Consider the following 24,117-nt stretch of genomic DNA (forward strand, 5'->3'; position numbering starts at 1 on the left):
TTTTCAAGAGAGAGTTATATTTAGCTCTTGGGGCTAGCAAAATCAAGGGATATGGGGAAAAAACAGGAAAGAGGTACTGATTTTAGATGAACATCCATGATCATATTGAATGGCAGTGCTGGCTCGAAGGGCCGAATGGCCTATTCCTGCACCTATTTTCTATGTTTCTATGCTTGAGTATGTGGCAATAAAACTCGACCACTTGATTTTGAAGCTTTCATGCATGGTGGAGGTATAATGTAGTCATAGAGTGATACATGTTGATAGATTTTTTTATTGTACCGCTGCTAGCAAATTCATTTCACTTGCACTTTATGTGCAAGTGATTAATAAACTTGACTTTACTTGACTTGACTTGAAACAGGACATCTGAATATTCAAAGTTTAATATAGTAAATGTGCTGATACTGACTCCAACCAACCACGTAATGAATATCATCCGGAGGTTTTGTTTTTCTGATGCTATTTAAACTTCACTTGGATTTCAATCACTTCAATGTAAATGTAATTGGGAATGGGAAGCATTGGAACAAAAATTTGCCCTCGGTGCATATTAACTGTAATATAATAATGTATTCATGTTGGTAGATGCAATCAAAACAAAGATCTTTTTATCATTGTTGTGTTATGAATACCACAGAAAATATTATGTACTTTCAATATCACATTTAATAGAATAATATTGCTTAAATATATAGTTAATGGACTTTGCATTTCGGAAAAGACCCAGCTGAGAGGAAGACAGCAAAATACTGAAAATATTGGGGATGAAAATTACTTCGGAACAGTTTGTTAGGAAAATGAAGGAAATGGTAACAGAATACTTATACAGCTGAGTGAGTATAATTTTATGGATGAGGAATTGTGTTCAACCAATTGTTGACTTATTTGACAAAGTAACTAGCATGTTAGATAACAAGGAAGCCAATGGATGTAGCAAATTTAGTTATACAAAATTCGGTTTGTGAAGTGCCCTATAAAAGATTACCGCATTATATAAGCACCTGTGGACTTGAACGTAATAGGTTAAGTCCAGGGTGTCAGATATGAGGCTTTATGTGTGGGCCAGATATATTGTCAGTGCAGAGGGGCTAGGAGCAAGGCCAAGTGTGCATCCAGAGTCAAGGTCTGGAATAGTACCAGGTGTGCAGTCAAAGCTGGGACAATGGGAGTGTTCAGCACTGGGAACCTAAGCAGGTAAGCAGCTATGATCAGGGTAGAATAGGAGGGCTGGTGTAAAGCTGGACTCAGGGTCAGGAATGAGAGAAGGTATGCAACTGGAGTCAGGGTCAGGAGTAGTATCAGGTGTGCAGTGAGACCCAGGTTGGTTAACATGGGCCAAGTGTTTGATTATAATCTAATTTCCATATATTAATATACTAAGATCATTCATGTGCTGCACCTGTTGACCAGAGCCTGGCTCTACTGTGGAATGTAATTAGGAATGTAATTTAGCCTAACCTTATTCATAGCTAATCCAATTTAAAGCATAAATATTGCATTCAAGTGTCAGTGAAAACACTTGCTACAGTATGCATCAGATTGTACAATTTCAAACTGAAAAATGCAAAATCTCAGTACCAATGGGATAGGGGACACCCCCTTCCCACACCCCCCCCCCCCCCCCCCCCCCCTCCTCAGTCGCTACGCTCCCTCGGGCTTTTGGTCTCTCACAATTTCTCACTCCCAACTATCACCCAATGTTGGCAGCCCTGGAATTTCACTGTATGTCTGTATGTGGGACAATAAAGAACTATTGACTATTGACATGTTTTCTGACTTGCTGAATATTTCAAGCATTTTCTGTCTTTATTTCAAATTTACAGTATCTGCAGTCAATACTGAAAGAAAGCACGAGCTCCAAATGTGCTGAATAAGGTGTGCATTGAATTTCCATCCCGTGGTGCGCAGTCAATATTTTGCTGTTGCATCAAGTGTGTTTGTTGGCTTGAGCCCCAGTCACAGATTAACATGTAATCAGGGTGCAAACACAAACATCAATCTTCGATGTGAAAAACATATGGTGCAACACCTCTGACCTATCTGGATGATTGGCAGAGTGTGGGACGAATGGCGGCTGCAGCAAAGGCGGTAGTCGTCGCCTCGATGGATGAATCACGTGCGCTCCGTCCCCACCGCTCTCTCCAAAGATGGTGGCGTAGGCTCGGGATTTTAAAACCGAGACTCACCAACTCGTATTTACAACCACATTAAGCCGTTTTAATTTATTATAAGTTATTTTATCAGGAAAAATCATCCAAATATGCCTAACATCAAAATTTTCAGCGGCAGCTCTCACCAGGATTTATCACAGAAGATCGCCGATCGGCTGGGGCTGGAGCTTGGGAAAGTAGTCACGAAAAAATTCAGTAATCAAGAGACGTGGTGAGTACAAGAGGAACGGGCCTGCGGTGGCGATATAATTCTACACCTTCCCCCCCAAAGAAGCCGCCTAATTTCTGGTGCCTGGATGTGGGGAGCTGCGTTGTTTAAGTTGCTGTGGCCTTGCGGTCACAGCTCGAGCACGCCGCTGCTCGTAATGCAACGCGGGATTTGTAGTTCCCTGTCCCCCTCTGTCCCCTGTTGTTGGTTGCGGAGATCCATCGTTTCGACTACAATATCCAGCCATCCTCGACCGGCGGTAAAGGAGCACGTTGCCAGTCTTGTGGTTCGGAGAAAATGAGAGAAACACGAAAGGGGCTGTTTTTAATAATTGTTTGTATTCTTTCCTTGGGTAATTTCCCTTGCGCAGAGGCTGCGCCTGGAAATTGAAGTCTATAGTGTAAACTTTCTCTCTCTTGGATTAGAGGCTTCAATTTTAAACGTTCCAAATGGTGTAACCTTAGCAACGCCAGGTCATTAGTTATTGCAGTGTATACACAAAAAGTTGGCAGCATAATGCTTAACTCGTCCAAGATTCAATTTATGTTTTATGTTCTATGTTTTTTTCCTAATCATACATGTGTCTGAAGAAGGGTCTCGACCCAAAAGGTCATCCATTCCTTCTCTCCAGAGATGCTGCCTGTCCTGCAAAGTTACCCCATCATTTTTAGTCTATCTTTGATTAAAACAGCATCTGCACTTCTTTCCTATACATAGTCAGACTTGTTATTGTATTGTTTAACAAAGAACTGCAGATGCTGGTCTGATGAAGGGTCTCGACCCAAAACATCGCCGATTCCTTCTCTCCATAGATGCTGCCTCACCCGCTGAGTTTCTCTAGCATTTTGTGTCTACCTTCATATTATTGTATTGCTTTAACACATTGCGGATGTTCTCGACTCCCGGAGACACCAGAAACTACAGATGGTGGAAACGGATAAGAGGAACTCAATGGGTTAGGCAGCATCTGCAGAGGGAATGAAATTACAACTTTTCGGACTGGGGCCCATCATCAGGTTTAAGACCCTTTTCAAATAGACACAAGCTGTTGCAGATGCTGGAATCTGGTTCAAAAAATAAATGAACTGTTCGAAGAATTCAGTGGGTCATGCAGCTTTTGTGGAGACGGGGATGGTAGATATTTGGGGTCGAGGTCCTGTATCAGGACCAAGAGTATAAATGGAGGATATGTGTAGGAAGGAACTGGTTTTAACCGAAGATAGACACAAAATGCTGGAGTGACTCAGCGGGCCAGGCAGCATCTCTGGAGAGAAGGAATGGGTGATGTTTCGTTTCGAGACCCTTCCGTCTGAAAAAGGGTCTCGACCTGAAACGACATGCATTCCTTCTCTCCAGAGATGCTGCCTGTCCCGCTGAGTTACTTCAGCATTTTGTGTCTACAAATGGAGGATTGCCTGTATATGGAAGTGAGAGGGAGGATGTGATAGTGGCTGGTAGATGGTAGCATAAGAAGGGGACGATTAAAAAAGGTGGTGGAGCCAAGTGTTGAGTAAGGGTAGAGACAGGTGACAAGTGGAACCAGATGAAGGAGAGATGGTGAATAGATGGAACTAGTTTTATGAGGGTGGGTTAGCCAAAGTAAGCCAAGTGAGAGGAAAAAAGATCCAGGTCGATGAGTATATGGGTGATGGGCAGATAAAACCAGGGAGAAGAGGGTGATGGGAAAGGTGAGCAAGGGGGAGAGAGAATCTGGTGTGAGTGCAGAAGCACATGGGGAACGGGTTATCTAAAATTGGAAACTTCAGTGCTCATGTCAAAGGGAATATGAGATGTTTCTATTCTAATTCGCCTTTGGCTTCTCCATGGCAGTGGAGAAGGCTGAGGACAGATGGGTCAGTATGGAAATGTATCCCAAGTTTGCTGCTGATAGAAAGCTTGGATTATGGGGAGATATAAGAAGGCTTTGGGGGGTGATATAGAGGCTGGGTGAAACAGTGATGTCTCAGCAGGTAGAAAATAAAGTGAAAATATGTCAGATTGTCCACTTTGTTAAAAAAAAAAGATAGTGTTTTAAATATATGAGATTAAAAGGTTTTGATCTCCAGAATCAGTTGCATAACCTCAATAATTGAAAGTTACTATGCAAGCAATTAGGAAGGCAAATGATAGATTTGTCTTTATAGCAAGAGTATGTACAAGAGCAGAGCTGTCTTGCTCCATTTGTATTGGACCCTGTCGAGACCTTGTCATTAATATTATGTAAAACTCTTTCCGGAGAGGAAAGCTATATTTGTGCTTTTGAGGGAGTGGAGCAAAGGTTCACTGGATTTCATTATATGAACAATTAGTTTGTTGTAAAGAGGGAGTTTAATAATAACACCTAATTGAAATATTTTGAAATACATTAGTTTTCTAGTCAAGACCCTTCTTCAGACTGAAGACTGAGTCTGAAGAAGGGTCTCAACTGAAACTTCACCCATTCCTTTTCTCCAGAGAAGCTGCCTGTCCCGCTGAGTTACTCCAGCATTTTGTGTCTACCTTCGATTTAAACCAGCATCTGCAGTTCTTTCCTACACAAATTAGTTTTCTATATCCCCACTGCGGAAAAAATATTTTTCCCTCGGCATCAATAATTATCTGCCTCTGCTGTAACTGCTTTGGCTTAATATTTGCCTCTACTGAATTTATTTTTGAAAACACTTCTTGTTAAATTTGTTTCATAGATATTTAGTGAGGTAGTGCTGCAGATGCTTGTATGGTTTTGCCAAACTTTTGTATTAAAATAATTTGATCATATTTTTATAACTTGATGCCTCTTAACATTTTAGATTTTTAGTCCAGGTGAAGGAACTTGTCTCAAAACGTTGACTGTCCATTTCCCTCCACAGATGGTGCCTGAGTTCTTCCAGCTGCTCACCATTTTATCTTAAATTTATGTTCTTTAGAAACATAGAAGATGGGTGCAGGAGGAGGCCATTTGGCCCTTCGAACCAGTACCGCCATTCATTGTGATCATGGCTGATCGTCCCCAATCAATAACCCGTGCCTGCCTTCTCCCCATATTCCTTGATTCCACTAGCCCCTAGAGCTCTATCTAACCCTCTTAAATCCATCTAGTGATTTGACCTCCACTGCCCTCTGTGGCAGAGAATTCCACAAATTCACAACTCTCTGGGTGAAAAGGTTTTTTTCTCACCTCAGTCTTAAATGGCCTCCCCTTTATTCTAAGACTGTGGCCCCTGGTTCTGGACTCGCCCAACATTGAGAACATTTTTCCTGCATCTAGCTTGTCCAGTCCTTTTATAATTTTATATGTTTCTATAAGATCCCCCTCATCCTTTTAAACTCCAGTGATTTTCAATCTTTCCTCATATGACAGTCCCGCCATCCCAGGGATCAATCTTGTGAATCTACGCTGCACTGCCTCAATCACAAAGATGTCCTTCCTCAAATGAGGAGACCAAAACTGTACACAATACTCCAGATGTGGTCTTACCAGAACCCTATACAACTGCAGAAGAACCTCTACTCCTATACTGAAATCCTCTTGTTATGAAGGCCAACATTCCATTAGCTTTCTTCACTGCCTGCTGTACCTGCAACCCAACTTTTAGTGACCGGTGCACAAGGACACCCAGGTCTCACTGCACCTCTCCCTTACCTAACTAACCCCATTGAGATAATAATCTGCCCCCTTATTTTTGCCACCAAAGTGGATAACCTCACATTTATCTATATTATACTGCATCTGCCACGCATCTGCCCACTCACTCAACCTGTCCAGGTCACCCTGCAACCTCCTAACATCCTCTTCACAGTTCACACTGCCACCCAGTTTTGTGTCATCTGCACACTTGCTAGTGTTCCTCCTAATTCCTTCTTCCAAATCATTAATATATATGGTAAACAGTTGCGGCCCCAACACAGAGCCTTGCGGCACTCCACTCGCCACTGCCTGCCATTCTGAAAAGTACCCGTTCACTCCTACTCTTTGCTTCCTGTCTGTCAACCAATTTTCTATCCATGTCAACACCCTATCCCCAATACCATGTGCTCTAATTTTAGTCACCAGTCTCCCATGCGGGACCTTATCAAAGGCTTTCTGAAAGTCTAGATACACTACATCCACTGGCTCCCCTTCATCCATTTTACTTGTCACATCCTCAAAAAATTCCAGTAGATTAGTCAAGCATGATTTTCCTTGCAAAAATCCATGCTGACTTGGACTAATTATTTTACTGCTATCCAAATGCCCCATTATTACCTCTTTAATAATTGACTCCAGCATCTTTCCCACCACCGAAACCTTAAAAACATATTACATAATATCAACAGTTTCAAAGGATATTGCAATCTAAACATCAAGGTTTGAATGATATAGCCCTTGATATTGGATCGTTTGTACCAAAAAAAACCAGTCCTGTCTCTCTCCTAACTGTTCAATTTGTTATTTATCATCATAAATTTGTTTATTTTGTTGATGTGTTTTCAAAAGGAATTACAAGTTAAAAATTATAACGTGATCCTGAAATCTGCAGAGCTCTGTGTGTTCATAACTTGACAAATATTATGCAAATGCACTTTGTGGAAAATTTTGAAATTCAGAATGTTCTTAACTCTGATCTTATGATTTTGTTCAATTTGTAGAGTTTAGGCAACTCAATGGCTGTACCATCTTCTAGGTCACTATTTCCCCAGAATGTTTACTACATTGTACACGAATGAGGAAGATGTAAGTTTATGTTGGAAAGAATGGGTCACAAAATAGCATGATTTATGATGAAATTATCACTGCTACTGAAAAAATTCACCTGTACATTTTAATTGAGACCCCAGTATCAATTATTCAAATGCTTCCCCACTTCTCTGCCTTCATCCTTCAAAGACATGAGCTCATCCAAAGCGTTGCTGTCTGTACCTGTTATGTTTACCAAACATCTCTCCTGACCTACGTTGGTTCTTATTTCATTCATCCAATTTTAAAATAGTTCCTTGCCCTTGTGTTTAAATTCCTTCAGGACTTCTGCCTCTTCAATATAAAATTGTGGCATGTACGGGCTGATCCCGGGTTGTACTGTTCTTTAGTGCCCTCCATAATGTTTGGAACAAAGACCCATCATTTATTTATTTGCCTCTGTACTCCACAATTTGTGATTTGTAATAGAAAAAAATCACGTGATTAAAGTGCACATCGTCAGTTTTTATTAAAGAGTATATTTATACATTTTGGTTTCACATGTAGAAATTACAGCTGTGTTTATACATAGTGTCCCCCCCCCCCCATTTTAGGGCACCATAATGTTTGGGACACATGGCTTTGCAGGTGTTTGTAATAGCTCAGGTGTGTTTAATTGCCTCCTTCATGCAGATATAAGAGAGCTCTCAGCAGCTAGTCTTTCCTCCAATCTTTCCATTACCTTTGGAAGCTTTCATTGCTGTTTATCAACATGAGGACCAAAGTTGTGCCAATGAAAGTCAAAGAAGCCATTGTAAGTGAGAAACAAGAATAAAACTGTTAGAGACACAAGCCAAACCTTAGGCTTACGTAAATCAACTGTTTGGGACATCATTGAGGAAAAAACAGAGCACTAGTGAGCTTACTAATTGCTAAAGGACTGGCAGGCCAAGGAAGACTTCCACATCTGATCTTCTTGCGTATGGCGTGCACAGCCAAAAGTTGTAGGGCAGGGGCAGCTTGATCTTATTTGATTGTACACGCCGGGTTGATTGCATTCGTCGAAACAGGGCGGACCACGTGAAGGTTGCAATCTTCCACCCTCCACAGCTGATGACAGAAGAATTCTCTCTTTAATAAAGAAAAATCTTCAAACACCTGTCCGACAGATCAGAAGCACTCTTCAGGTGTGAATTTGTCAATGACCACTGTCCGCAGAAGACTTCATGAACAGAAATACAGAGGCTAAATTGTTAAATGCAAACCACTGGTTAGCTGCAAAAATATGAAGGCTGCAATACAGGCCTGGCAGAGCATCACCAGAGAAGACACCCAGCAACTGGTGATGTCCATGAATCGCAGACTTCAAGCAGTCATTGCATCCAAAGGATATGCAACAAAATACTAGAAGAAGAGCAAGGTGACGTGCCTCAATGACTATTGATCAGTGGCACTAACGTATGTGGTGATGAAGTGCTTTGAGAGGCTGATCATGGCGCAAATCAACTCGTACCTCGACAAAAACCTGGACCCACTGCAGTCCGCTTACCGCCACAACAGTGGATGCTATCTCGCTGGCTCTCCACTCCGCTCTGGACCACTTGGACAACAAAAACTCATATGTCAGCTGTTATTCATTGACTACAGCTCGGCATTTAATACAATCATCCCCTCCAAGCTGGTTACCAAGCTCTCAGAACTGTGTCTCTGCGCATCCATCTGCAATTGGATCCTCAACTTCCTCATTCACAGACCACAGTCTGTTCGTATCGGTGGAAATGTGTCATCCTCCATAACAATCAGCACGGGAGCACCTCAAGGCAGCGTGCTCAGCCCCCCTGCTGTACTCACACTATACTCATGACTGCGTAGCCGGTCATAATGCAAACTCCATCATCAAGTTCGCCGACGACACCCCTGTTGTGGGACGTATTACTGATGGAGACGAGTCAGAGTATATAAGTGAGATCGGTCGACTGACCAAATGGTGCCAGCACAATAACCTGGCTCACAACATCAGCAAAACCAAGGAACTGATTATGGACTTTGGTAGGGGTGGGATGGGGACCCACAGTCCCGTTTATATCAAAGGGTCGATGGTGGAAAGGGTTCAAATTCCTGGGCGTGCATATTTCCGAAGATCTTTCCTGGTCCCAGCACACTGATGCAATTATAAGGAAAGCACATCAGAGCCTCTACTTCCTGAGAAGATTACGGAGAGTCGGTATGTTGAGGAGGACTCTCTCGAACATCTACAGATGCACAGGAGAGAGCATGCTGACCGGTTGCATCATGGCTTGGTTCGGCAACTTGTGCGCCCAGGAGCGGACAAGACTGCAAAAGGTTGTAAACACTGCCCAGTCCATCATCGGCTCTGACCTCCCTACCATCGAGGGGATCTACCACAGTCGCTGCCACAAAAAGGCTGGCAGCATCGTCAAGGACCCACACCATCCTGGCCACACACTCATCTCTCCGCTGCCTTCAGGTAGAAGGCATAGGAGCCTGAAATTTGCAACATCCAGGTTCAGGAACAGTTGCTTCCCCACAGCCATCAGACTATTAAACTCAACTCAAACAAAAATCTGAACTTTAATAGCCTATTGCACTTTATATGCTTATTTATGTGTGTGTGTATGTATATATGTATATATATTCAATGGTACATGGACACACTGATCTGTTCTGTATTTATTTATGCCTACAATATTCTGTTGTGCTGTAGCAAAGCAAGAATTTCATTGTCCTATCTGGGACACATGACAATAAACTCTTGAACTTGAACATGACTACTTTAATTTACATTACACTGCTGTGTCCCAAACATTATGGCACCCTGAAATCTGGGGGCCTATTATAAACACTGCTGTAATTTCTACATGGTGAAACCAAAATGTATAAAAATGGCCTTTATTAATATCTGACTATGCACTTTAACCACATGTGATTTTTTTTTCTATTACAAATCTCAAATTGTGGAGTCTAGAGGCAAATAAATAAATGATGTGTCTTTGTCCCAAACATTATGGAGGGCACCGTATGTCCTATGATATCACTTTCACAACTATGTTCTCTGACTGGTCCCTGTTATTGATCAAATTTTCATCACTCCTGCCGCATATTTCTCCTCTCAAGGACAATTTTTAATGGGGAAGCATTTTGAGGGTGAAGATGTTTACATGATACTAATTGAATGTGGAGAGGCCAGATTTTTGTTTCTATACATGGCTTCTCCAGGCTATAGCACTTTCCATTCCTGAGAACCGTTCCTAATCCAAACAGATCATGTCGGATATGTAGCCAAAACCAAATTCCAACATGGAAGCAGCAGGCAAATCCGTCTCCCAGATGCTCACCTGTACATAAGTCAGGCGTCTGTAGGCTGAGGAGGATCTGTCATGCTTTTTGTTTTTGATGAGAAGATTTACCAGTCTGCAAATTTGTTTTATTTTAAAGATAAAGTGCCTGGAGAGGGGAAGTTAATTACTGTGACCTCCAGGAATGATGGCTTGTAATCACTGGGACTGGATCAAAGGAAGCTTGGAGAAAGGTGTGACCTTGGGAATAGTTTACAGAAATGGAATTTAAGAATAATGGATGGTTTTGAAAAAATGAAACTCCAGTTTGAAGGAACTGCAAAACAAGTTATTTTTGGAGTATATTCAAAACTACATTCCTTGAACTGATAAGCCTGAAGCGAATGAGTTCTATATGATTCTCCCACCCCTCACTTTCCTTTCCAGCCCCATTATATCAAAGTAGTACAGTGTCTTCATATTCACTGTATATTCTCTGTGACAACTGATCTCCAAATGACTAAAAGTTCATTTTTCCTTTCCTTCTCCTCTTTCTCACTTCCCTACACCCTGAAGTGTGGAGATTGGCGAGAGTGTTCGAGGTGAAGATGTTTACATTGTACAAAGTGGTTGTGGAGAAATCAACGACAATCTGATGGAGTTACTCATCATGATCAATGCCTGCAAGATTGCCTCAGCCTGTCGTGTTACTGCAGTAATCCCCTGCTTCCCTTATGCAAGGCAAGACAAGAAAGACAAGGTAGGATTGATATCTTTGATCTTCAAATTTAATGTCCTGTCAATCCACAAGCAAACATTACAATTGACAGTTGATTTGGTATAAAACACTACCATGTTTTAATTTTCTGCCTTTTTAATGTATTAAAATAAAAATCTCTGATACAAGAAAGGATGCCACTTCACATGACGGATATTCCTGCTAATGTAACTCCAAGGTAGCACACATCTTGGAAGTAATAATAGCTTGGTAAGAAAGAGATTTTAGTGGAAGTGGGGGGTGGGTAGTGAAACTGAATTATTTTTTTTCCTTGAAAACCGTAAGTTATCCTAAAAGGGCAACAAGTAGTGTGACTGATTTCATCCTAATGCAGAACAGATTTGCACACAATATATTTGCTCACATAATTTTGTCAGTCAAGTAGTGATGGGGAGACAATGTGTTAATTATGGGTTTTCTTGATATTTTTTTCAAGCTAATCAAGTATTAATTCAAGGCATGCTTTAAGGATCCACCTCAGAAATGTTAGTTAGCTCGCTGATTAATATCCTTCATGCACTAGTAGCTTATTTCCAGGCATTGGCAGATACCCTTTGTCCATTAACATACTGCTTGTCTCATTCTATCACAGAACTAATTTTTAAAATAAACAATCACCTAGTGAAGGGATCATTTGGGGTAATGTAGTTATGACCTTTTGTCATATTTTAGTTTGTTCAAGTGACCTGTGTATATCCCATTGAAACAACTTTTTCAAATCAGCCCATTCAGGCAATGGCAACAATGACATCATTAATTTTATCTACCTAAAAGTATCATAGTTTGCCAGCTGTGTTTATTTTGCTCCCCGAGAGAAAATCTATCCTGGAATACCAGGATACAGACCAATGGGTTTTTAAATAACGTTACCTAAAAAGTTGCCAGTTGAAGCTAAGATTGTATCAAAATCCTTTGTTTTTGTAAAACTACCTCATTACTTGCAATATCTTTACCATCACTATTACTTTATGTGGTTAATCTTTTGTACGATGTTCTTTATTTCCAAAGCCTGGGGAAAATGACTGTGCATTCACCCTACCTGTTTCCAACATGATTTTGTATACCTGTATAAGATCACCCCTCATCCTGCTGCGCTTCAAGGAATAAAGTCCTAGCCTGCCCAAACATTCCCTGTCGCTCAAGCACACAAGTCCTAGCAACATCTACATAAATCTTCTTTAGTCTTTCCAGCTTAATTACATCTTTCCTACAGCAGGGTGACCAAGTCTAACTGAAGAAGGCCGGTGTACCAAAACCCACCTTTACCACCCTATCCAGCTGTGATGCCACTGTGCACCTGTACTCCTTTATCTCTGCTCTACAACATTCCCCAGGGCCCTACCATTCAACATTCAATAGACAATAGGTGCAGGAGTAGGCCATTCAGTCCTTCGAGCCAGCACCGCCATTCAATGTGATAATGGCTGATCATCCCCAATCAGTACCCCGTTCCTGCCTTCTCCCTATATCCCCTGATTTGACCTGGTTTGACTTCCCAACATGCACCATCTTGCACTTTTCTACATTAAACTCCATTTGCCATTTCTCAGCCTGGCTGATTTTGCTGTAATTTTGATGCCATCTTCTCTGTTTTTAATACCATCTACTTTAGTGTAATCTGCAATCTTATTGATCATGTCTTGCAAATCCTCATCCAAAACGTTGAAACAACGGTAATATGCCCAACACTGATCCCTGAGGCGCACCACTTGTCACAAGCCTGCGGTCTGTAAAAGCAACCATCGACCACCATACTCTGCTTCCTTCCATGAAATTAATTCTGTATCCAGTTAGTTCGTTATCCCTGGATACTATATGAACTAACCTTCCAGAGCACCCAGCTATGGGAAACCTTATCAAAGGCCTGTCTGAAGTTCATATAGACAATGTCTTGCCCTTGTCAGCCTTCATGGTTACTCCTTTAAAAAAAACTCAAACTTGTAAGATATCTCCCATGCATAAAACCATGCTGTCTTATCGTTAATTAGCAGTTGTCTATCCAATGTATATATAATCTCTCAGATTCCTCTTCAATAACCTACCTACCACAGATGCTAGGCACACTGGTCTATCATTCCCAGGCTTTTCCTTGTAGCCCTTCTTAAACAGAAGCACAACATTAGCCGCCCATCAGTCATCTGGCATCTTGCCTGCATCTAACAATGATTTGTATATCTCAGCTAGGCTCCAACAATTTCTTCACCAGCTTCCCACAGTGTCCTTGGATATATCTGACCCAGCCTGGGACATGTATCTAACATAAGTTGACCAGTAAAAGTGTAGTAAAGTGGTATGATGTTAAGATTGCCAATATCGGGTTAAATTCAGTGGTGGAAGAGGGGCATGGAATTGGCGATAGCATGGGCTTGTGGTGGAACATGCTGGGGTAACTCAGCGGGTGAGACGGCATCTCTGGAGAAAAGGAATGGGCAACGTTTCGGGTCGAGACCCTTCAGACTGGGATTATTGCAGTCATCCATTGTAAGAAATTGTACTTCATACATGATCAAATGTTGAACAAATATTTTGGACATATATTTTGAACATATATTTTGAACAAATATAGGAAAGACTTTGAACAAACATAGCGTGGGAGTTTGTGCTAGATCAGGGTTATGCTGGTTTAAAGATGATTGCCTGTGGGATAGTGTGGAATCGGACAAAGGCAGCTTGAGGAAGGGCCAAGTCTAAGGATAGCTCCTTTTAGGGATTCCAGACTTAACCTTGCGAGGTGAGAAGTCAAATGTAGTAAGATTTTGGCTGTGATGAGAGAGTTAGGAGTTAACACAATCATTTTGTTCTATTGAGTTCTACAAAAGAAGAATGGCATTGGAAAAAGATGGGATACTTGACCATGCCAAAACATTGAAAAACAGACAAGGTAACTTCTCTTGCAGTAATTTCATTTAAAAGAAAATTAGATGGATTAAAATTTGGCAATGAGGTAATTGAACGTCAATATATTTACCCAATATCAACATTTCAAGCTGACACTTCATGAAGGTTTTTTCTCTGGGGAAGTAAAAAAAAGAAATGCTTAAAATAAACCTTTACGCTTAAAGATGTTTATAATAGAGAGTTCTTGTTTTTAGAGTCGAGCTCCTATATCTGCAAAATTGGTTGCAAACATGCTATCTGTGGCTGGAGCAGATCACATCATCACTATGGATCTCCATGCCTCGCAAATACAGGTAAGCCATAGAAATTGGAAGAAATTAAATGATCTAACTCACAAGACATAATTGCAGCCAGCTTTCTAAACTTATTCCACATTTATTGCATTTTTCAAGCACTAAACTAATGGCGCAATTCTGAGCTTGCAAACCAGTATTACGACTGAATTTTGCAACAGACTCCTGAGGAATAGAATCTTGATTGTGCATTTAAGTTCTCGTTATGGAATAGAAGTAATGTTTTGCTGGGCTCTGGCAATAATCCTTTATAGAATGATGCTAGCAAAAACATTTGATATATTTTCCCAATCCCAATTTCTACAGCACACCTATATTGTTGGTACCAATATGGACGGCAACTTTTGGCTGTTGACCCTCCCCTTTCAAAATCTTCTGTGCCTGCTAATACAACATCCCGGGGTCTCGTTCACGACCACAGAAACTCCGATCTGTGCCTCGACACAGAGATGCAGCGGTAGAGTTGCTGCCTTGCCAGAGACTTGGGTTTGATCCCGACTACGGGTGCTGTCAGTTTGTATGTACTCCCCGTGACCTGCGTGGGTTTTCTCGGAGATCTTTGGTTTCCTCCCACACTGCAAAAACGTACAGGTTTGTAGGTTAATTGGCTTGGTATAAGTGTAAAATGTCCCTAGTGTGTGTAGGATAGTGTTAATGTGCAGGTCGGCGACGACTCAGTGGGCCGAAGGGCCTGTTTCTGCGCTGTATCTTTAAACTAAAAGACTATTGAGTTCCTTATCACTAATGCTCATCTAGACTCCAACCTACCCTGCTGCACGATTGGCAGCTGCTGCTGGTTTACCCTGAGAGATCATTCTCCACCCCGCCACACCCACCATGCAGGAGTCCCCATTTATTTGGTTGAATATGCAATGTGACGAGCTCCCTGAACCATTGACCTTTTTACACTTTTTGCCTCGTGATACTCCTTGGGAATCCAACTGCCGCCCCATCCAATCCAATCACTTTATGTAAATATAGTTATTCGAGACACCTGACTCCTCCCTGATTTCTCACGTTTCATGAGGAGAATACCACTCCACTGACTGCCATTTCTACTTCTAAAGTTAGTACTAGGTTAAAAGAAAGAATAGGATGGATCTTACTCTGACTTGGGGAAAGTAGGGAATCTGAAGAAGGGTCTTGACCCAAAAAGTCACCCATTCCTTCTATCCAGAGATGCTGCCTGTCCTGCTGAGATATTTTTGTGTCTATCTTACTCGGGCTTGCCAGATTTTGTTACCATTCAGCCTGCTCACTGAAGCCCCTCGCATCTAAGACTCTGTACTTAGATCTTAAGCACAAAACTTTGTCCTCAAAATGGCCCTGTTTAAAATGTGCACTACAAAATTTCCATTCAGCTAAAGTTTACCTCCCTTTTGCATGCAGGATATTACCAGCTAGGCCTAGCAGTAAGATAGCTTGCCTTGCTCAGCCTTTTAAAACCTCTGCGATATGTTCACTGGACCTATTGGTAGAATTGCAATGGCTAAAATGGTATTATGAATCTTCCTTCAAAATGTCCCATTTAGCCAAAATATGACCATGGAGATTTTTTTAAACTCGCTGCACAGTCTGCATTTCTCCAAGTAATGCTATCAAAATATCTTGCCCTGATGTGCCTGAGCATTATTACTTAATTTCCCTTTTCTTGTTGCTTCTTCCACAGGGTTTCTTTGATATTCCAGTGGATAACCTGTATGCTGAACCAGCAGTACTTAAGTGGATTAGGGAGAACATTCCAGAGTGGAAAAACTGTACCATTGTCTCTCCCGATGCTGGTGGAGCAAAGAGGTGAGTGGTTGGAAGGGGGCTTAGGAGTCAACTTTAAAATTTAAAGCACATAATCTCGGATCAGTGGTCCGATATCTGATATAATTTTTTCCTTAATGGAAACGTTCCTCTTTGAAATAAGGAGAATGTTTGTTTCAATTTTGTTTTGGCATTTGATAAATTAGTGGAATGACAAAATAGATTAGAAGAGGCAGAGGGAAGTTCTCATTTTTCAGTGTAAACTAACCTGCTTATGGTGTATCTCTTGTCGTTCAGAGGACTACTGTTGAAGTGTAGCTTACCAGCAAAATGACTGCTGCATATTTTTCTTTTAGCTCGGGCTTGATTTAAACTTTTAACACCTGTATTTTAAGTTGCTTTCATTTTGCATATTACTTTCACCCCGGGGGAGGGGGGGGTGTGGGTTGGGGGTTTGGGAGGGGGCCGATGAGAGTCCACCCCCCCGGATCGGCCCTCCCTACAAAATACAACAAGAACTTGTTGAGCAGCCCCTTCAGATGTTGGTAGAGGGGGCAGCAGCCTTGTTACCTTGGCAACGTCCCGTTGTGATGTCATTGGGGCAGTCAGCTTGAGAGCCCATTGTGATCAATGCACTGTGAGGCATTGTGACATCATCACTGTGAGCAGGCTGGAAGCTGTCTGTGAGAAGGCGGCTTTGGCTGTTTTTAAAATTTCAACAATTAATAACTTAGAAAAGAAGATACGAATTAACAAGATTGACGCACACGCGCACACACACCCGTTATATGTCGAGTCTTCTTTCAACACAGCTCCCAAGCATTGGGTTCTTTTTGGCTTCTTTGGCAACACTTTTATCATTCCTAATTATGTCAGCATCCACTTCCAGCTAATTTTCATTAAAATCAGAAAGCTGGAAAACTAGCTGCTATTTATTTTTTAAAAAGCTGTTTGGAAGATCATCACAATTCTTGTTCGCTGCTTGCACATGTTTTTATATTCATTATAAGTGAGGAATCCTTAACAAATTTACTTTTCTTCCAATTTTAGAGTTACATCTATTGCTGACCGGCTGAATGTAGATTTTGCACTGATTCATAAGGAGCGTAAAAAGGCCAACGAAGTTGACAGAATGGTTTTGGTTGGTGATGTGAAGGATCGAGTGGCTATTCTTGTTGATGATATGGCAGATACGTGTGGCACGATTTGTCATGCTGCAGACAAGTGAGTTGCTGAGCAATAGACTAATGGAATTGCTGCTCCATTAAAGAAAATGGAAGCTTTTTTATTGTATCAATCTTGTCTTGCAGATTGGTTTTATTGATCTGTAAAACTTGCAAATTGGAATGTTTTCCAATTTTAAGAAGAAAAACATGAGCCACCAGTTGCTTTAGGGGTGTAAATTAATAGACTGTCTTTTTAACTAGTAATAATGCATTTTAAAAACATTGTCTTGTCAGAAATTGGAAATGAAGTGCTATAGTAAGCAGCAGAATGGGAGGTATAGCTTAGTTTCTGATTTGAATTATTTGTGTATCATAGGTTGCTCTCTGCTGGAGCTACCAAAGTTTATGCTATTCTCACACACGGAATCTTTTCTGGTCCTGCTATTTCCCGCATCAACAATGCCTGCTTTGAAGCTGTCGTAGTTACAAATACAATACCTCAAGAGGACAAAATGAAACACTGTCCTAAAATACAGGTAAGTGAAAAAAGAATTTGCTGGAGACTAATTGTCCAGATGATAGAACTTTAGTACTTGATCAGTTAGAAATACTTGTCTGTGAGGCAGTTTCCCAGTTTGTTTCCTCGGGATTTCTTTCGAAAATTAGAAGCTATTGTTTTTTGTTTAGTTTAGAAATACAGCACGGAAACAGGCCCTTCGGCCCACCGAGTCCGCACCGACCTGCAATGTCCGCACATTAACACTGCTCTACACACACTAGGGACATTTTTTACATTTATACCAAGCCAATTAACCTACAAACCTGGATGTCTTTGGAGTGTGGGAGGAAACCGAAGATCTAGGAGAAAACTCAAGCAGGTCAAGGGGAGAACATACAAACTCCGTACAGACAAGCACCCGTAGGCAGGATCGAACCCGGGTCTCGGGCGCTGTAAGGCAGTAGCTCTACTGTGACGTCACCATGTCATCACCCTTTTGCATGAGAAGAAATGAAGAACTGCCCAATGTGGCATTGGTGAAAGCAATTGTTGAGCAATAGACTAATGGAATTGCTGCTCCACTAAAGAAAATGGAAGCTTTTTTATTGTAGCAGTATCAATCTTGTCTTTGTGCAAGATTAGATATAAAGACATAATTTATTATTTTTAGACAGTGACAAATTGGGGGTGGGGGTATGTTCATCAGAGAAGATGACTGATAATAAATTACAAAAAGATTTGCAGAAGGGGAATAATGGGCAAATTTCAACAGGTAAGATTACATTTGGCAAATAAAAATAAGGTGATACATTGCGAGCAAAATAAAGGTACTAGGGCAAAGGGATCCTTTTCTCTCTTCATTTTTTGGGATCTGTGCATTGCTGGCAAGGTCAACATTCCCATATCTCAATTTAAGTCAAAGGTGATTGCAAGCCACTTTCTTGAATCTGCAGTTCTAGTAGAGGTAAAAATTTAACTCAATGAAAACATGCACAGGCTGATGGTTTAAGAGGAGCTTCTTAAGTGATTTAGCTGACACAGTCAAGGATAGGGAAATTATTTGACCAGTTTTCATTATCCTTTTACATCATGTTTGTGCATGCTTCTGATAATCATGTTACAAAAATAACATAATGGCGCTGAAGTGTTTACAAAACACTTATTAGTGTGAAACCAGGACACAGGCTACCTCAGAAAAAGAGAGAAACTACCATATTTTTAAAAGAATTTCCCAGGAGCATATCAGATATTTATTATTAATAAAATAAGTTAAAGATTGTACCAGGCATAAAGAAAAGAATGGAGGCACAAGAGATGCTGGAATCTTGAGCAAAAACTAACTGCTGGAGTAATTCACACCAACGGGTTCTGACCTAAAACATTGTCTACATTTTCTTTGACAAATGCTGCCTGACCCACTGAGCTCCTCCAGCAGTTTTTCTTTTTTGTTAAAGGAAATAATTGTACAAATATGCTGGTTATAAAATTGAACAGGATATCTTAAACGGGTAACAAATGGGAGAAAATGGTAGAAGACAAAGCTAGTCAGACATGTAACTACAGATATATTAAAAAATCAGTAAACAAAGTAAGTGACCCTGTAGAAAATTGATCTGCGGAGTTAATAATGGAAAATAAGATGGAGATAAAAACTTGGTTCTTGTGTCACAAGTTTCTTGTGTTGTGCTCAAAATTCCAGCATCTGCAATATCTTTTGTCCTAAGCTTCGTCCCGCTCCCTCTCCTTTCCAGCTTTCTCACCAATTCCCCAATCAGTCTAAACAAGGGACCTGACTCAAACTGTCGTCTGTCCATTCCCTTCATAGATGCTGCCTGACCCGGTGGGTTCTTTCAGCACTTTATTTTCCAGCAACTACAGTTTCTTGTATCCTTCAGACTAATGAGTTTGCCGTTAATGATTTTCTAAATATTCAGGTCTAGGTTTCAAAGCTCATTTATTGTCACATGTGTTAATTAAGTTGCAGTGATATGCGAATTACCATACAGCCATATGAAAAAAAAGCAACCAGACACAGCTACTTAAGTTAACATAAACATCTACCGCAGCGGATTCCCCACATTCCTCACTGTGATGGAAGGCAATAAAGTCCAATCATCTCCTCTTATTCTCCTGCGGTTGGGACAGTCGAACCATCCATCGGGTAGGTCGAAGCCCCCGCGTCGGGAGCGGTCGAAGCACCCGCGTCGGGAGCGGTCGAAGCACCCGCGTCGGGAGCGGTCGAAGCCCCCGCGTCGGGAGCGGTCGAAACTCCAGCGTCAGGGGTGGTCAAAACTCCCGAGTTGGAGTAGTCGAAGCTCCTGCAGCTTGGAGTTCCCAAAGTCATCCCTGACCAGAGACTGCGAGCTCCGTGATGTTAAGTCCGCAAGCATCCACGGTTGGAGCTCCGAGGTCGATCCCTGGCAAAGGGATTGCGGGCTCCGCGATGTTAAAGTCCCATAAGCTCCCCACGGTGGAGCTCTCAAAAGTCGGGCTTCAGCAAAGGCCGCCAACTCCACGATGTTGGTCCGAAATGCGGATGGTGATACGTTAGGGTGGCCACGGTGGCACAACGGTAGAGTTGTTGGCTTACAGTGCTTGCAGTGCCAGAGACCAAGGTTCAATCCCGACCACGGGTGCTGTCTGTATGGCGTTTGTACGTTCTCCCCATTGCCTGCGTGGGTTTTCTCCGAGATCTTCGGTTTTCTCCCACACTCCAAAGACGTACAGGTTTGTAGGTTAATTGGCTTGGTGTATGTGTAAATTGTCCCTAGTGTATGTAGGATAGTGTTAATGTGCGGGGATAGCTGGTTTGTGTGGACTCGATGGGCCGAAGGACCTGTTTCCGCACTGTATCTCTAAAGCTAAAAAATACAAATAAAAAAAAATAAGGAAAAAAATCGCATCTCCGTTGAGGTAAATTAGAAAAAGTTTCCCCCAACCCCATCCCCCACAAAAAGCAAGCTAAAGAACACTAAAAACATACATTTAGCACATGGTATTAAAATACAAAGAAGGAAGGACAGGCAGATTGTTGGTGAGGCAGCCATTGCTGGCGCCACCCGGTGGACACTTGGTCTGGAAATGGTGAATGTAACGTTTATTCAAAAGGAAGGAGACACAAATCAGAAAATACTGACCAGTTAGCTTGGCATATTTACAATTACATTTTAGAAGCTATTACTAAAGACATTTAACAGAAAAGTTATGATTGTCAGGCAAAGTGAACCATGGATTTGTTAAAGAGATTGTATTTGCCAAATGTATAAAAATGATGCAATTGTCAAGGTGATGCATTACATATTATCACAGAAAATAAAACCTTATGGTATAGGAAGTGACACTTTGTGGATGAAGATTGACTGACTGTGGGTGGGGGGCGGTGGGGGTGCTGCGAGACGGCTGCCCTGCCAGCAGCGTGTTAGTCAATTTTTGTTTTTTTAGTATGTTCAAATGTTTGTTTTAATGTCTCTCGGTGTGTCTTGTGTGGGGGGTGGTGAGGGGGGGTAAGGGGGGAACTGCTTTTGGTCGCCTCCTCCAAGCGACATCCGGAGCCTGGGATCCCTCGTTGGGGACCCCGGAGGAGAAAAGCTCCGACCACCGGCCCGTGGCCTATATCACCTAGAAGCCACGGTCTGCGGTGCTTCTAACCGTGGGCACAGCGGGGACTTACCATCCGGAGCGGGATCGCTCGACAGGAATCCCTGGAGAAGAGCTCCGACCGCCGGCCCGCGGCCTACAACAGCTTGAAGCCGCTGTCTCCGGTAGGGAAGCACCGATTCGTGACTGACCTTGCGTGTACATCTGGCTGCCCGCAGCGGCGACTGCGGAGGTTTATGGTCCTGGCCAGGGGAACAAATGGAGGAGGACTGACTAAACTTTGTGCCTTCCACCACAGTGATGAATGCTGTGGTGGATATTTTGTGTTCAATTTTTTTATTTTATTTTTATTGTGTATTGTTTTTTTTTATTGTACCGCTGCTGGCAAGTTCATTACACTGCACTTAATTGTGTATGTGACGAATAAATCTGACCATTGACTGGAATCAGAGTAGAGGCATAAATGGGTCTGTTTTTCATTGCTAAGATGTTCCAAGTAGTGTTCCGGAGAGATTGGTGTTGGTGCCTGAACATTTAACAATTTATATAAATAACAATTGAGGACAATATTTATGCTTTATGCATACAGCTATATTGTTTATCTCACTGTCATTAATGCTAATAAGTGTAATGTTCTCACCACTTGGTTTCAGAGGAAGCTTCATTACCCATTTTGATGTCTTAATTGTCTTTTACAGTTCTGTTTTACTCAAATAGAAACGCTTTCTCAGTCTACTTCAGACCCATCCCGCACGTTTGTCCTGGTTATTATCCATATGAATATCTTTTGTAATTCCCGTTGCCCTTCTTGTCTTTAGTTTAGAGATGCAGCACGGAAACAGGCCCACCGGGTCCGCGCCGACCAGCGATCCCCGCACATTAACACTATCCTACACTAGGGACAATTTTTACATTTACCAAGCCAATTAACATACAAACCTGTATGTCTTTGGAATGTGGGAGAAAACCCACGCAGGTCATGGGGAGAACGTACAAACTCCTTACAGACAGCACCCGTAATCGGAATCGAACCCAGGTCTCCGGTGCTGCATTTGCTGTAAGGTAGCAATTCTACCACTGCGCCACCGTGATGGACCAAATTATACTCAATGCATCTAGTGGTCCAAGTATATTATAAAAAGAGTCAAAGGTACACAAAAATGCTGGAGAAACTCAGCGGGTGCAGCAGCATCTATGGAGCGAAGGAGATAGGTAACGTTTCGAGCCAAAACCCTTCTTCAGACTTCAGACTAAAAAGAGTCCACTTGTGTTGTAAAATATTATACTTTGTTCCAATCTGTCTTCAAATAATAAGTGTCAGGGTGGAGATAACATTTTCAAATTCAATTTGGACCATAAGAGTTGTGTTTAAAACCCAAATCAGCTTGGTAAGTTTCTATAAAGTGGTCAAACTAGTTGACTTCAACATCCTTTTATTTTGGTGCATGCAAGACTTCTAATTTTGTAACATTTGTAGCAAGACTGAAGTGGAAACACAACACTAATCCTGAATCATCTCTTCTCTCAGGTTATTGATATCTCCATGATACTCGCTGAAGCAATTAGAAGAACTCACAATGGAGAATCCGTGTCCTATCTGTTCAGTCATGTTCCATTGTAATATTTGCTATCTACTGTTTGTGCATATTATTCTATCAAGTTTAATTTTTCTTTATCTTCCCCTCCTGCATCAAATGATAAAAGATGATCTTTGTTGCTACATTGTGGTACCAACAGATCTCTGTTGGTGCAAATGTTTTGTTTAAATATCCATCAATATATTAGATGTTCACTGTTTAAATGCAGCAGCTGTGATTCGGTTTAACCAAAATGAAACATTTCATATCCCTCTTGGTATCAAGAGGGCTTACTTTTTTTTAAATCATGTTTGGTGTATTCCTGCCATTCTTACTACATTGCAATATTGATTGCAACACATCTGCCACAATAGAAGCTGCTGATTTTTGTAGCAGATTGTCGATATTTTAGAAAACTGGAATAGATTTATTTTTTGTTTGGAGGAGGAAGAAACTGTGTGAATGTACCTCATCTCCTGTTCATGTTATTAAATTTGTGCTTCTATCATTGAGACAATGCATTTCGGCAAATTTTGTGTATTTCCCATCTCAAATATTTGGCCTGATGCAGACAAAGCAGGGGATAACTTTTTTTTTTATGCTGCCCTGTGCCTTATTAGAAGTACAATAGTTTCATAGTTACAAAATCCTATTATTGCATGGTACTGGTGCATTGCTTCTAAGATGTGATTGAAGCAGCTTGGTCTGTTCTCAGTCTATTATCTTCCAAGAATATTTCAATGGAACCCTGGTGAATATGAAAAGCTTCTGAGGATCCCAAGCAACTTTCTTTTGGCCCACAAGTCTTTTAAAAAATGAGAATTTAATACAGGATTCAATTTTGTTGTAAAATCCAAATAATTTGGATCAACCAATTCTAACTTGGCCTGTGTTATAAACTTGATTTGCTCAACATCTTTATTCTCATTCTGTGTACATTTATGAGCCTTGTATTAAAACAAATGTTATTATCTCCTGCCGTTTAGATTAGATTAGATTATTCCTTTAATAATCCTTTTCAGGAAATTACAGTGCCACGACAGCTTCAAGACAAACATAACACCACGCTTTCATACATAACAAGTTAAAATACAAGTTAAAATACAATTAATTTAAAAAAAAGTGCAGTTATTTATGCTCATTATAAAGTCTTATAGCAGCTGGTAAACAGGACTTCCTGTATCTCTCCGTTTTGCACATTGGTGCAATCAGCCTCTGACTGAAGATGCTGCTCTTGATCACC

The 24,117-nt window shown here is 41.3% G+C and overlaps 1 protein-coding gene across 2 annotated transcripts; it reads left to right on the forward strand.

Moving 5' to 3' along the window:
- The first annotated feature begins 2,101 nt into the window (after window positions 1-2,101).
- prps1 (phosphoribosyl pyrophosphate synthetase 1) lies at window positions 2,102-23,853 on the forward strand. Of its 2 annotated transcripts, XM_033030605.1 has the most exons (8): window positions 2,102-2,385; window positions 6,991-7,075; window positions 10,891-11,074; window positions 14,185-14,283; window positions 15,953-16,077; window positions 17,086-17,259; window positions 17,578-17,737; window positions 22,826-23,853. In XM_033030605.1, exons 2-8 carry the CDS (start codon window positions 7,065-7,067, stop codon window positions 22,916-22,918), a joined length of 846 nt encoding a protein of 281 aa, XP_032886496.1. In that variant the 5' UTR covers window positions 2,102-2,385; window positions 6,991-7,064; the 3' UTR covers window positions 22,919-23,853. The 2 variants fall into 2 exon arrangements, with proteins under 2 accessions (XP_032886496.1, XP_032886495.1); XM_033030604.1 differs by lacking the exon at window positions 6,991-7,075 and having other exon boundaries at window positions 2,103-2,385.
- The last annotated feature ends 264 nt before the right edge of the window (window positions 23,854-24,117 follow it).

The sequence above is a fragment of the Amblyraja radiata genome, chromosome 12 (assembly GCF_010909765.2).
Source record: "Amblyraja radiata isolate CabotCenter1 chromosome 12, sAmbRad1.1.pri, whole genome shotgun sequence".
NCBI lineage: Eukaryota > Metazoa > Chordata > Chondrichthyes > Rajiformes > Rajidae > Amblyraja > Amblyraja radiata.